This window comes from Rhinolophus hipposideros (genome assembly GCF_964194185.1).
Source record: "Rhinolophus hipposideros genome assembly, chromosome: 17".
Classification (NCBI taxonomy): Eukaryota; Metazoa; Chordata; class Mammalia; order Chiroptera; family Rhinolophidae; genus Rhinolophus; species Rhinolophus hipposideros.
The window spans coordinates 57,115,542-57,129,107 of NC_138063.1; the positions used below are offsets into that span (position 1 = coordinate 57,115,542).

The 13,566-nt window shown below is 61.4% G+C and overlaps 1 protein-coding gene across 4 annotated transcripts in view; it reads left to right on the forward strand.

Annotated features, from left to right (window-relative positions):
* PLXNA1 (plexin A1) overlaps window positions 1–13,566 on the forward strand; it is a 394,709-nt gene that overhangs the window by 340,634 nt on the left and 40,509 nt on the right. For 3 of the 4 annotated variants that reach the window (XM_081078527.1, XM_081078529.1, XM_081078528.1), the window contains 2 exons: window positions 5,052–6,312; window positions 8,318–8,500. In XM_081078527.1, coding sequence (XP_080934653.1) covers window positions 5,052–6,312; window positions 8,318–8,500 — 1,444 coding nt within the window. Of the gene's footprint in view, window positions 1–198; window positions 328–5,051; window positions 6,313–8,317; window positions 8,501–13,566 lie in introns of those variants that run through there. The other variant, XM_081078530.1, reaches the window with a different exon arrangement.

A 13,566-nucleotide genomic window follows, 5' to 3' on the forward strand; every position in this document is an offset into this window, starting at 1 on the left:
ACGGGGCGGACGCGGTGACGGCGGCGTCCGCGCCCCGGTGCCCCTGCGGCTCGGCCGGCCCTCGCGTGAGTCCGGGCGCGGCCGCGGCGCCGCTGCCCAGCTCGTCGTGTCCCGGCCCCCGAGCTCCGCCGGCAGCGCTCGCTCGGCGCCGCGCCTGCTCTGAGGCGGGAGACAAAGTTTGAGGCGGCCCTGCTGGGAGGGCCCTGCGGACACCCAGGCCGAGCCCGGAGGCCGGACCGCGGCGTGGGCCTCCGGCCGCCGGCAGGGCTGGGCCGGTCAGGACAGGCCCGGCGAGGCCGCGGGAGCCAAGGCAGCGCGTGCGTGGAGGTGAGAGCCGCTTCCCCGCGCCCCACGCCCGCCCCGGCCCCTCCGGCCCCGGCTGCTGGGAAGTGGGCGCTGCGTCCGTTCCAGGCCCGCAGGGCCGCGCGGGGGCTGCGCGGGGGCTGCGCGGGGGCGGTGCGGGTGCCGCCCGGGAGGCCGCCCCCTCGCGGGGCCTCCCCAGGGTCCGCCTGCCTCCCTCGGAGGCTTCCGATTGCTTCCTGGATCGTCCCTGGCCCGGGCCCGCCGTGCGCCGGAGCTGGGGGCGGCGGGGCTGACCCGGCACCGCCTCCGGGACGGGGACGGGGACGGGCAGCGGGGCGCCAGGGAGCAGCCTGGCCTCTGGGACCCCCGGTGCAGCCCGGGAGAGGGGCTGAGGGGGCTCCAGTGACTGCCTGCCTGCAGACGGGGGCAGCCCTGGCTGATCTGTGGGGCGCTGGGGCCACGCCCCTTGAAAGAAAGGGGGGGGTGTGTTCAGGGCTGGGGTGCGGACCAGGCCTCGCCCCCTGAGCCTGGGGTCCTTCCCTTTCTAACGTGCTGAGGCCGGTTCTCTGGGTTTGGGCAGGGGGTGGGACTCAGCCTTTGCTCCTCTGGCCCTTGGGAAGCACCACCCAGGTACCCTCAGCTCCCTGCCGCTTTGGGGTGTGCAGGAGAGACCAGGTGTTGCACGAGACTGCTAAGACCCTGCCCAGCCCTTGAGGAGCACCCAGTCCCCTGCCAGAAGCAGACCGGAAAACCAGCGATTCCGCTTCAGGGCCTAGCAAGAGCGTTTCAGGCAGGGGACAGCATGGGTGGAGGTCTGGCAAGCCCCTGTGTGGCTGAGGTGTGTGCTTGGCGGTGGGGGACAAGTGAGGTGCCAGGGACAAAGCAGACAGCTCTTTTCTGGCTTGCTGTGGCCCCCAGGTCCTTGCCTGCATGTTTTGACCCAGGAAGGTCCCCTTGTCTAGAGAAGCAAGCTAGAGGAGGAGAGGGCACCACTTGGAAGGAAGATAAGTGGTGGACACTTTTTTGAGAAGCAGGACTGTAATGCTCCCAGGTGCTGGTCCCCTAGGACTGGTCTGGTGGGAGAGCAGGGCATCTCAGTACCACCTCCCTGGCGCCTGTGTTGGGGCAGGGGTCTGACAGAGGTAGCTCTCTGTCCTGATTGAGAATGGGGCACCACTGGGCAGGATGGCAGTGCCTTCTCTGTCCCCCACTCCCTGCCTGTGACCTAACCTGTCTGAGCCCCAGAAGGATCCAGAGCCTGAGGCATGGGGCTTGGGCTCTGCCTCTGTGAACAGCGCTGAGTAAGGGCCTTTGTTTCTCAGGGTGAGGAGGAGTGGTGGCTGGGAGAAGGACACGGGACCTTGATCTCTCCGGGTTCTCCTGTACAGCTGAGCCCATCCTGTCCAGGAATGGTGCTTGCTATGCCAGGCCTGTCTGCCTCTGTCCTGACCTCTCTCTCCCTTGCTCACCCCCATTCACACACTTAACCCCATTTCAGCTTCTCACTCCCCAGTCTGGCTCTGACTGGGCCCCAGCAGAGCCTGCTTCTCATGCCGAAGCCAGGAAGCTGCGGTCAGTCCCATTGCCCTCACTGCATTGTCCAGCAGGTTCCACACCCAGGCCTTTGCTCTTGCTGCTCTGCCACCCAGGATGCCCCCTCCCATGCCAGCTCCCACTGTGCCTGGTCCTTCTAGAACAGGTGGAAAAACCCTGGGGGAGCCTCCTCAGACCACAGTGGCTTGTTCTGCTCCCTCCCAGCCGCAAAGCACTGCATGGGTGGTGCTCTCCTGCTCCAACCCAGCATGGTCCTTCCCAGCACTCAGGCAGCTTTGGAATGAATGCATTTTTTTCCTGGGCAGACCAAAGGCACGTGGGAGTCGAGCCCCAGCAGGTCTGTTGGTCATCCAGGTCTCTGTAGGAGCCTGGGATTCCGTCCTTGTCCTGCTGGGACTAGCTGGGTGACCTTGGGTCTATCTGAGCCTTGGGCCCTGTATCAGTAAGATAGGGGCAGTGATCCAGACGTCTTTGCTGGCCCTTGTGAAATGATGGGCATGAAGGACCCAACCCTGGGTTCCTGATCCCCTTTTCCTAACTGGCAGCCCCATGCCTCTGGCCAGTCCCTTCCTTTCCAGGAAGCCTCTGTTGGGGGCCGGGGGAGTGGGCCCAGGGCCACTCCCTGGATGGTGGCTTTTTCAGCTGGGTCCCTCCTGTTTAATATAAAAAGTAGGGCCCTGATTGCATTAAGACATGTATAATTATCCCTGAGGAGGGGAGAGCCCAGCCCCTGGTAATTGCAGGTCTGCTTTGAACTGATAAACGGTGAGTGATTCATGTTTTCTTTGGAGTTCACATGCACTCAGCTTTCAGTTCAGGCCCCACTGCCACTGTGAGGAGCCTGTTCTCCGCCTACTAGTCGGCCTTGGGCTCCTGAGCTGGGGGCAGGGGCTTGGGGGCCGGGGACTCCTCTCCTGGCTGCCAGCAGAGGTCCCTGGTGACTGTAGGTTTTGGGGCTATGTCTGGGCAGAGATCCTCAAGGAAAGGCAGCTGAAAGCCTGCTGGGAGGGTCCCGAAAGGCAGCACCACCTGGTTCTCCTGCTGGTTGAATCCTGGTCAACCCCTCTCTCTTCCCGAGCCTCAGTTTCTCCACCTGAGCAGTGGGTGTGGGCATTCACTGGACAGAGGGTGTGTGGGGAGAGAGGACAAGGTGAGGGAGCTTGGTCTGCCCAGGTGAGGTCTTGCGCTGCCCAGGACCCATTCATTCTTGCATTCATTCACAAGTATTGGGTCCTGGGGTTGGCTTTGGGGATACTGTGGCAAACTGCAGAGCCAGGCTTTGCTCTCAGGGAACTGCCATTATAGTGGGGAGAGTGTCTGGAAACGATAAATTAACAAAACTATTAGCAAATTTCAATGGGGTGACTGGTTTTGAGGAAGCAGCTGCCGTCTTCAACTAGGAGGTGAGGGGAGGCAATTGAGACCAAGCAGGGCTGTGGGGGCAGGGGAGGGAACAGAAGAGGGGACAACAAGTCCAAGGGCTCAGGGAAGGGCAGACATGACGGCTCAGAGACATCTGGTCCTTGTCTGGCAGCTCCCTGTGGCCAGCTCCCAGCCTGGACTGACCTCAGCTTCCTCACCTATAAAATGGGGCTGCCAGGCTTCAGTAGGAGCATTGTCTGGGAGCAGAAATATGTGCAGACCCCACTAGCACCTGCCTGCAGTTAGGACCCAGCGTCTCTGTGGTCAGCCTCTAGCCAGGAGTCGGGTAGAGGCCCCAGTGGGACTCCTGCTGATGGCAGCTTGTGGGAGTGTCCTGACCTTCTCCTTTTCGCCCGTGAGAGAGGAGCCATTGTCATCCCCATTTTACAAATGGGGAAACGGAGGCTGGGAAAGAGGGGTGACTTCCCCCTTAGGGCTACATGGCTACAATGACAGAGTTTGGATTTAACTCAGTGCCTTACTGCCAACTTCTGGGCTGTGGGGACACTTTTCCAGAGGAAGGGGGGGCCACGGCAGGATTGGGGGGTGTGGCTGGTAAGCTCACATACAGTCTGGAAAAGCGGCCCGGCTACTGTGTAGAGACTGGGCTATAGGTAGACATGAGTGGAGGGGGCCAAATGCTGTGGTTGTCCAGGTGGCAGAGGGGTGGGCAGTTTGGGGGAGATTTAGGGGGTAAGTGTTACCTGGGGAGCAAAGGTAAGGGTCATAGATATCCTGGAGCCTGGTAGGAGGGTGAATGGTGCTGGGAGTGCAACAGGGGAGGGGAGGAGTGGAAGGTGGAGGTGAGCCTGGGGGCTCGGTGGGTGTAGAGGGATTGGAGATTGGGGAGAGAGGACCACTACTGGGGGGCAGAGTTCAGAGAGCCCCTACCCCCCTTCCTTTTGGGGGAATTCCTCTTTCCTTGGAATTGGATTGAGGGTTTTAGAGGGGAACTGAGAGGCCGTCTCCTGGGGAGCCTAGGAGGGGGTCATAGCTCAGGGTGTGGGAGGTGGGGGCAGGTAGGGGGGCAGCGGTTGGCTGGGAGGGGGGAGGGGAGGTGGGAGGTGCATGCAGCTGGGCTTCTGGGTCAGTCCTCGGAGTACAGGGGCTTGAGGTCTGGCAAGAGGCCGGGCCAGGGTCAGCAGGTGGGGGTCCCCAGGGCCGAGGTGACGCAGACTGCCCTCTGCCTGCCCCGAGAGGCACTACCTGTGGCGGGGGCCTGAGTGTCCTAGTCCGCCATGCTTGGCGCCTGTGCGGAGGACTGTCCCGAGCATGCAAGGGAGCATGTCTCCCCAGTGCCTTGGGCTGAGGTTGTCACCTGCCCTGGGAGCTTGGAGCTGGGCCGGGGTGTCTTACCCTGTAGGGCACGAGGAGGCCCTGAGTCAGGAGGTGAGGGCTCTTAGTCTAGACCTCAAACCCTTTCCACCTGTCTCCTTGTTCTTGGGTCCATTTCTCTTCTCTGGCTGGCCAGCGATGGCAGGCCCAGGTGTTCATGGAGCATATCTGGTGGCCCAGCAGGTGTCCTGTGCTACATGTAGGGGTCACAGGCTTGCTCTTGGTGACCCCGGGTACACCCCTTGCTGCTTGCAGGGCTTCAGGCCGGGGAGATGTTCTCTCTGGACCTCTGGCTTCCCTTCCAGGGTTAGCTCATGCCCCTGGAGATACAGCGTGGACAGGTCCTCGAGAGCTCATGAGATGGCATGTGGGCGTGTCTGCCCTCCCAGGGGTGAGGCCCTACCCATGCTCACACCCTCTCCTGCTGTTCCCTGCAGGGCTGAGGCTCCCCGCCCCGTGATGCACGTCCCTACAGGACCTGAGCGCCTCAGCCGGAGGCCCCGGCCCGCCATGCCGCTGCCACATCTGAGTCCACGGGTGCTCCCGATGCTGCTGCTGCTTGTGCTGGCGGTTGTGCGGGCAGTGGCCAGTGTGCCTAAGGTGGGCAGAGACCCTCAGCCTACCTTCCGTTCCTTTGCCAGCAGCGACTGGGGCCTCACCCACCTGGTAGTTCATGAGCAGACGGGTGAGGTGTATGTGGGTGCAGTGAACCGCATCTACAAGCTGTCGGGGAACCTGACGCTGCTGCGGGCCCATGTGACAGGCCCTGTGGAGGACAACGAGAAGTGCTACCCCCCGCCCAGTGTGCAGTCGTGCCCGCATGGTCTGGGCAGCACCGACAACGTCAACAAGCTGCTGCTCCTCGACTATGCTGCCAACCGCCTGCTGGCCTGTGGCAGCGCCTCCCAGGGCATCTGCCAGTTCCTGCGACTGGATGACCTCTTCAAGCTGGGTGAGCCCCACCACCGCAAGGAGCACTACCTGTCGAGCGTGCGTGAGGCCGGCAGCATGGCGGGTGTGCTGATCGCTGGGCCACCGGGCCGGGCGCAAGCCAAGCTCTTTGTGGGCACACCCATCGACGGCAAGTCCGAGTACTTCCCCACGCTGTCCAGCCGCCGACTCATGGCCAACGAGGAGGACGCCGACATGTTCAGCTTTGTGTACCAGGATGAGTTCGTGTCTTCACAGCTCAAGATTCCCTCGGACACACTGTCCAAGTTCCCGGCCTTTGACATCTACTACGTGTACAGCTTTCGCAGCGAGCAGTTTGTGTACTACCTCACCCTGCAGCTGGACACACAGCTGACCTCGCCCGATGCCGCCGGCGAGCACTTCTTCACCTCCAAGATTGTGCGTCTGTGTGTAGACGACCCCAAGTTCTACTCATATGTTGAGTTCCCCATCGGCTGCGAGCAGGCGGGGGTGGAATACCGCCTGGTCCAAGATGCCTACCTGAGCCGGCCGGGCCACGCCCTGGCCCGACAGCTGGGCCTGGCTGACGACGAGGACGTGCTGTTCACTGTGTTCGCCCAGGGCCAGAAGAACCGCGTGAAGCCTCCCAAGGAGTCAGCGCTGTGCCTGTTCACTCTCAGGGCCATCAAGGAGAAGATCAAGGAGCGCATCCAGTCTTGCTACCGTGGCGAGGGCAAGCTCTCACTGCCCTGGCTGCTCAACAAGGAGCTGGGCTGCATCAACTCGGTGAGTGAGCACCACGACGCCAGGGCTGCTCCTGCCCTGCCGGCCTCACGCACTCAGCAGCCTTGGCCCCATGCCGCCCTGTTTTCCTCTGAAACTGTAACAGCACCACCAACCATATGCCTGTACAACACTTGCCCTGTTCCAGGTGCTGCCACTGGTCCATTGTCTCCCAGAGGCTTGAGGCTGCCCCCACAGTATTGGCCTTGGAGCCTGCTCCCAGGCCTGCACCGTCCTATTCCTTTAGGAGACAGGACGAGACTGTGTTCACCAGTCCATAAACCCCGGTGGACGTTGGGCGGAACACTCACCGCATGCCTGGCACTGTTCCGGGAGCTTACCAGCCCCGTCTAGTCTCCATTTTACAGATGAGGTCTCTGAGGCTCCGAGAGGTGAGGTGACTTGCCTAGGAATACACTGCCAGCCAGTAAGAGGCAGAGCTGGAGCCAGACCAGGGTCAGGTGGGCTCCAGACACTGACTCCCTCAGTCCCCTGTTGAGACTCGCCCTTGTCCTGGGCTCCTAGCTGTGTATCTGCCCTCTCGGCATCTCTGCCCTCTCCTGCAGTAGGAGCTGACGACGCCAGCCCTAGCACTGGGATGGCCTGAGCTCACAGGTGCTGGGTGCTCAGTAACTGTCTAGGGCCAGGCCAGCTGCTTTTCAGGGAGCATCTTCTGCAAATGGCCAGGTGGTAGGAACCACTGTTTTTCTGTGGATGACCTGAGGCTTTGAAGGGAACTTGTTCAGGGTCACGTGTGAAAAAGCCAGGACTTCACCTATGTCAGGGGCTTCTAGAGCCAGGTCTCATCCCCACTGCTGCTGCCCACAACTCGCTGCTGGCCCAGGGAAAGCCATCCCCTTTCTGGCCTGTTTTCCCATGTCTATACTGGGAGTGACACTGGGCAGAGTGGGATAGCAAAGGCCCCCTCAAGCCCCTCCTAGATGTGCGGTGGGTGGCCTTATGACAGAGCCACCCTCCCCATCGAGGCCACAGGTGTACGAGGCAGATGTACTGTTCATCGTCCCCTTGGCCTTTCAAGGAAGGTGTTTTATCTGTGTTGTACTGATACGGAAACTGAGGCTTGGAGGGGCAGTGCCTGCTTAGGTCACACTGCACACCCTGTGCCCATGGTCCTTCCCCAGGTCTGCCCCTTCCCTGGATATTGTTCCCACTTCTTCACATTCCCTCCACTCCCTTTTCCTCATGGCCCCCCTGGCCACTCCTCATTCTGGAGCCACTCCAGGACCCCAGCCCAACCCCAACCCTGCCACCCCACTTAGCCACCCTCTTCTGGTTCACAGCTCTGGTGGCCCTACCTCATTGGTGACCTCGCCCTGCAAACCAGCTGTCCCCTTTCATCCACCTAGAACCTGCCTTGTTCATCCTGCCCTCCCTCTTGTGGTGGAGTACCCCCACCCCCATTCCCTGTCCCCTGGCCTTCTCTGGAACCTCACATTATTGACTGCTTCTTACACCTCAGTCCCCTTCTTAGCTGGGTCCCTCCCTTTGCCTGTTAGGTGTGACCCGTTTCCTGTCTTGAAGAAACCTTCCTGTACCCCACAGTCACCAGTGGCTATCCCTCCCTCTGTGCAGCCATCACTGGTGCAGGGGGCCTGGCCCCCTGGTTGGCTGCTTCCCGGCCTTCCCTCAGGCTGCCTCCTTCACTCCACTCCCTATCCCCACCCCTGATTAGGTGTGGGGCCTGTGTGAATTGTGCATGTGAGAAATGGGTCCAGTGCTGAGCCTGCCTGGGCCTCGGGCAGACTCAAGGAGCCTTGGTTTCTTCATCTATCGAATGGGTCTAGGAGTCCCTGATCCCCCAGATCTGTGCAAGTGGTGCCCTGGGCCACAACCCCTATGTGTGGCCATGTGCTCGTCCCTGAGGATCCTGTGTGGGCCTCTCCAGTTAGTTGAGCTGGCAGATCCTGGCTGTGAGGACCCCACCCTCAGGGAGAAGGCGTTCGGGGTAGGCTGAGCAGCCCAGGGTCTCACCTTTCCCCTCCCACAGCCCCTGCAGATTGATGACGACTTCTGCGGGCAGGACTTCAACCAGCCACTGGGGGGCACGGTTACCATCGAGGGCACACCCCTATTTGTGGACAAGGAGGATGGCCTGACTGCTGTGGCCGCCTATGACTATCGGGGACGCACCGTTGTATTCACCGGCACGCGAAGTGGCCGCATCCGAAAGGTCAGGCCTAGGGGTGGGGATCGGGTAATGGGGTGGATAGAGTTGGGAGCAGGAGATGGCGTTGCTCTGTGACTGGGAGGCCAGATCCAGTTCATGAGGAGGTGGGTGCTGTGCCTCCCCTGGGCTGGGCCAGATGACCTCGAGGGCTCTGGCAAGGGGCAGAGCGGGCTAGGTACCTCAGTGGGCCCCAGCTGCTGGCCCTGCTCTCCGAGGACACACAATGACTTGGGAAGGCTGTGTGTGTGTGGTGGGGGCAGGCATGCCTGCGTGGGACCCCTCTCTTCTCGGAGATCCAGCGTCTGCTGAGGCAGCACTGCCGTGCAGGAGGGCCCCTCTCTGTGAGGAGGCAGTAAGGCCAAGGGCAGGGCAAGGCTGGTGCCCCCACCCCCACCTGCTGTTGGCTGGTGTGAGGGGAGTGTGGTGACTGCGTAGTAACGGGGACCAGCTTCAGGGCCATCCCCTGGTCTCCTCAGGGTGAGAGCCGGGGGCGCTGTGTGGCAGAGCCTGTTCTGGTGTTTCCAGGTTTCCTTCTCGCCAGCAGGTATTGGTCTGAGTGGAGCTGTTGCAAAACTGGGTTAGGAGGGCTTCCTAGAGAGGTGGGCAGAGGGAGCTGCCTTGCGGGTCAAGCCAACTTAGTGGGTGGGTGGGTGGGGACCAGACCAGGGTAGGGCTGGCCTGCTGTGGAGGAAGTTCCCCAGGCAACTGTAGGATGAGGGTGCCTGGGAGCCCCAGAGGGTCCGTGCAAGGGTCCGTGGATGAAATAACAGCTGTCTTGAGGCCTGGTGCTGACACAGCTCCCTGTCGTGCACCCAGCAAGGACCTTGCCTGTTCTCAGCCCCGATTCAGGGCGTGCAGAAGGGGTCTCCCTGTCTCTGAATCATGAATGCCCTGAGAATCATGTCCCACCACCCACAGGCTCTGTGACCTCCGAGAAGCGACACCTCCCCACGCTCTGAGCCAGGGTGTGTGGGCTCTGGGCTGAGGTGGCCCTGGCGCAGTGGAGGCCCAGCTGCTGCCTGAAGGCCACCCTGCGGTGCTGGGGGGTTTTGTTCACAGGGACTGTGGGTCTAAGTGCCTGCCCAGTTCCGGGCAGTGCGGGTGGGGGCCAGGCCAGTGCAGACCCGACCATCTTCCATACAAGCCCCTTGTGCCCTCAGAACCGATCCTCTCATGTGACCCACCCCCACACCCCTTGGCCCTGCTGTTGGGGTTACTGCCTTTGGCCAGAGTGTAGGGCCCTTTCCCTTCCCAAGGGTGAGGCCTCCACCCCATATGACTCCCTCTTCCTGCCTAGAGAGGGCACATGGCAATGGGGGAGTGGGGGACAGTGCCAGTGGAGCCCCTTTGGGTGTGTCATGCAGGTTGTGCTTGGCAGGGGCCAGAGAACGTCTCCCTGAGGCAGGTCCGTGGGTGAAGCCTCTTGGCGACGTCCCACAGAGTGCCCCTTTTGATGGCTGGTGGGCTGGCATGCATCTGTCTGAGGCGCTGTCTGTGCCCATAGGCCACCCTGCAAGGCTGGGAGAACAGGTTAGGCCACCCCTGCTTCCTGCTGCCTCCCTGCCTCCTCCTCACTTCTGTGCCCCAGGGCCACGTCGGGGTGGGGTCTGGGTGGGAGCTTTTGAGTCTAGTTGGTCCTGCTCGCCTGCCTTCCTGCCCACTCCCACAGAAGGGAAACTGAGGCCCAGCATGTAGACCATGGAGTTGGTCTTGGGCCCATCCATGAGAAAAGATTTCACTGGGCATGAGGAAGCCGTAGCCAGAGGTCCCCCTCCTTTCCTCCTGCCCCCATCCCTACCTTCCAGAGCCCTGACCTGGGTACCAACTCCTCCTATCCTGGAATCCTCTGTTGGGCACCACACACTGCACATGAATGGATGGTGCCCTTCCTGAGTGTGTGGTCAGCCATGCTTGTCTGTGAGTTGGGGAATTCTGTCACTTTGGTTTTGAGGCATGCCCCTGGCTTATTCCTAGACCTGCCACCTGTACCCCTTCTATCTGCATCTACCTGGCTAAGCAGAGGGCATCTCAGCGGCTGTTGCATTAGTGTTACACCTCCTGGCCAATCGTTCACACCCCAGTCTCATACAAATGGCTGAGCGTGGCATGGTCTCAGCTCTCCCCTCACCAGCTGTGTGTTCTGGAGCTGGCTGTCTAGCGACTCCGAGCCATGGTTTCCTCAAGTGCGCGAGGAAGGAGAGAGGACGTGCCAGCAGGCCCAAAACCTTAGGACGTACAGGGCTCAGAGTGCCTGTGTGGTTATACCTCGGAGTCCTCACAGAAACCCTGTCATCCACTTGACAGATGGGGAAACTGAGGCATGCAGGTAGAAGAGGCATGTGCCCAGAGTTACTGGCTCCAGGGTCCTCACTTGGGACTGCAGCCTTCCTCCCGTTTTTGTGTGCGTCCCTGGAGGAAAGGAAATGGTGGTCCCTACTTCAATGACCCTCTCCCTATTTGAGTAAGCCTGGGGTCCAGGGCAGCCCCTCCCTCAAAAGCCCCCCACCACCTGCTCCTGTCCTGAGCCGCCAGCCTGCAGGACTTTCTTTCCACAGCCCAGGACATCAGCCATAAGCTGCCTGGTACCAGGCTCGGCTCCAGCTCCCAGGGCTCAGCTCTCTTGCCCTGTCTGCGTCCTGATTTCCTAGAACCTGTGTGCCCTCAAGCCTCACATCCCACCTTGGGGCATGTCTGCAGGTGGGGATTTAGAGCAGCGTGGGAACAGGAGGCAAGGATGCCCCCCTCATCTGCCCTTCGGTCGGGGTTCCAGTCCCTCTGTGCCCAGCCCAGCTGCGTGACCTCCGCCAGGACTCCACGCTAGGCCTCTAGCCTTCACCCTGCCGGCACATGCCTCCTGAGTTGGGGCCTGGCCTATGGCAGCAGAATTTGGTCTTCCGCCTCATCCCTCCCCGGGGTGGAAGCAGTTGTGGTCCAGGGATTGGGGCGATTGAGTGCCCTCTACTCAGCCTGTCTCAGTGCTGTGCTACCCCCTTACTTGGCTGCCTGGCTACCTCTTCTCTAGGCCTTAGGAGTACTGGGCCCTTGGTGTCCTGGAGGCTGGCCCAGGTCTAGCTCCACAGTGTGAGTGCTGTGGGCACTGCCTCTTTGCTTTCTGCCCTGTCCTCACCCCACGCTGGGATCTGGGCCCTGGAGACCCCCGCACACTGCCAACCTAGAGGCAGTGCCTGGTGTGCTTGACACACCCCACCTTCCCCAGGTCTGGTCCTTACTGGGCTTTAAGAAGCCGCACTGAGGAGCTCCAGGGATGTGGTTGGCCCTGGGCCAGTCTCCTCCAAACGTTGTATCAAATTGTAGCCAATTAATTTAAGACCTGCCAACTTCAGCTGCCAAGGGCTGGCTGGTGCTGCTCCCTGACTCCCCTGCTCTTCCCCAGAGGCCTTGCCCGCCACCTGCTCCCCCCCACGTAGGCAGCCCATTCTCCTGGGCTGACGTCCCCCTCAGAGCCCCCGCTCTGCATGTAGCTCCCCAACTCCTCCATGGCCTCCAGGGACCCCCTGGGCCCTCCAGGCGTTCCCATGGGCAGCCCCTGGTTTGAGTCCTCTGCAGGCAGCACAGGTGTGTGCAGTGAGCAGGGGAAGGACAGACCCAGGACTCCTGCTAGCGGGTGCTCATCCTGCCCCTTCCCCGCTCAGCGGCTTATGACTCTCCCGTTCTGCAACGCAAAGGTGGGGACAGGGCCAACCCTTCAGAGCCTTGGGTGAGATGGATACAGAGGCTGCAGTAACCCAGGGGCTGGGGCAGACAGGGCCCTGCCTGTCCTGGCGGCCGTGCCAGGCGGGAACAGGAGCCCTGTCTGCCCGAGCATCTGGTTTTTCAAGAGAACCTGGAAATCCATACTTTGTATGAGATCTCTTGATTGTTAAGCCCTGGCAACTAATTCACAGTTTTAGAAAGTGTTGTGGGCCAACTCAAGCTTGCTTTGTACTACCAGTTGGTGGCCTGGAGATCTGGGTCATGGCATCATGGGCCCCCAGGGTACCGGGCCTCGGAATGGGGCCCAAGGGACAGCTGTCCAGCTGGGCGCTGGGGCCGGACCTGTCCAAGGTGAAGCCCTCTCCTCCCGGGTCCTCGGTTTCCTTCCCTCCACACTGGGCAGGCCCTGCCTCCAGGGGCTGTTGGGAGGCCCATGGGTGAGTTGATATTCCTTCCTCTGCAGTGAACCCTGTGCAGAGGAGAGAGCGGGGACTGTGGCTGCAGTGCTCGACCCCAGAGCCCTGGTCAGGTTGGCTGGGATGCTGCCCGCCCAGTACTCACGGACCTCACAGTGTCTGGAGCTGCTTTTCTCCTTGCCCTCAGGCGTCATTTTGCCCGTGGTTGCTGATCACGTGCTGTGTGCTGCTCTGGGCCTGGGCTGCGGGGACAGGGACACCTCTTACTCTCCAGAGGCCCTCATGTCTCTAGAAGACTCCCTCTGATTGCATCTTCCCACTCCCTCAGCACCACCTACCCCCCCAACAAGATTCTGAAATTCAGAGATCCTGAAAGTCAAGTGGCGCTGCTTGAGATTGTGGAGTGATTGTCGGCAAGTCCGTGCAGCTGCGGCAGCCAATGCGGCTTCTTTTCGGGGTCCCTGGGCCGGGCCCTCCTTGCCCTGGACCCAAAGCTCGCTTGGTGCATCTGCCCCACAAAGCCCAGGTCTGTGCAGGAGGTAGGTGGGGGAGCCCTGTGGGGCTAGAGGCAGGGGGTAGGGGTGCTGGTCCCAGGAGAGACGCCAGGCAATCTGGGCCCCGGGCACCCCAACCCGCCAGCCTGATGCCTGCGGCCCCATGGGTCTGCATCTGGTGTGTCTGGGGGGTGGTGTTGATTTCTAAAAACTTGTCCTCAGAAGCCTACAGAGGCTCCAAGGGGCAGCCAGCACTGTTGGCTTCTGTGGGCCTGTAGGCTTTCTCGGCATGTTGAAACGTGTGCTCTAAGCACATGGACCCTGCTGCCTGTAATGTGGCGTGGAGGTGGGGGTGGAGCAGAGAGGTGCCAGGCGTCCTGTGTGTGGCTACTCGGTGACTGAGGTCCTCTTCTGAAGCGTGACGTACTGCGGTGCACAGCCATGG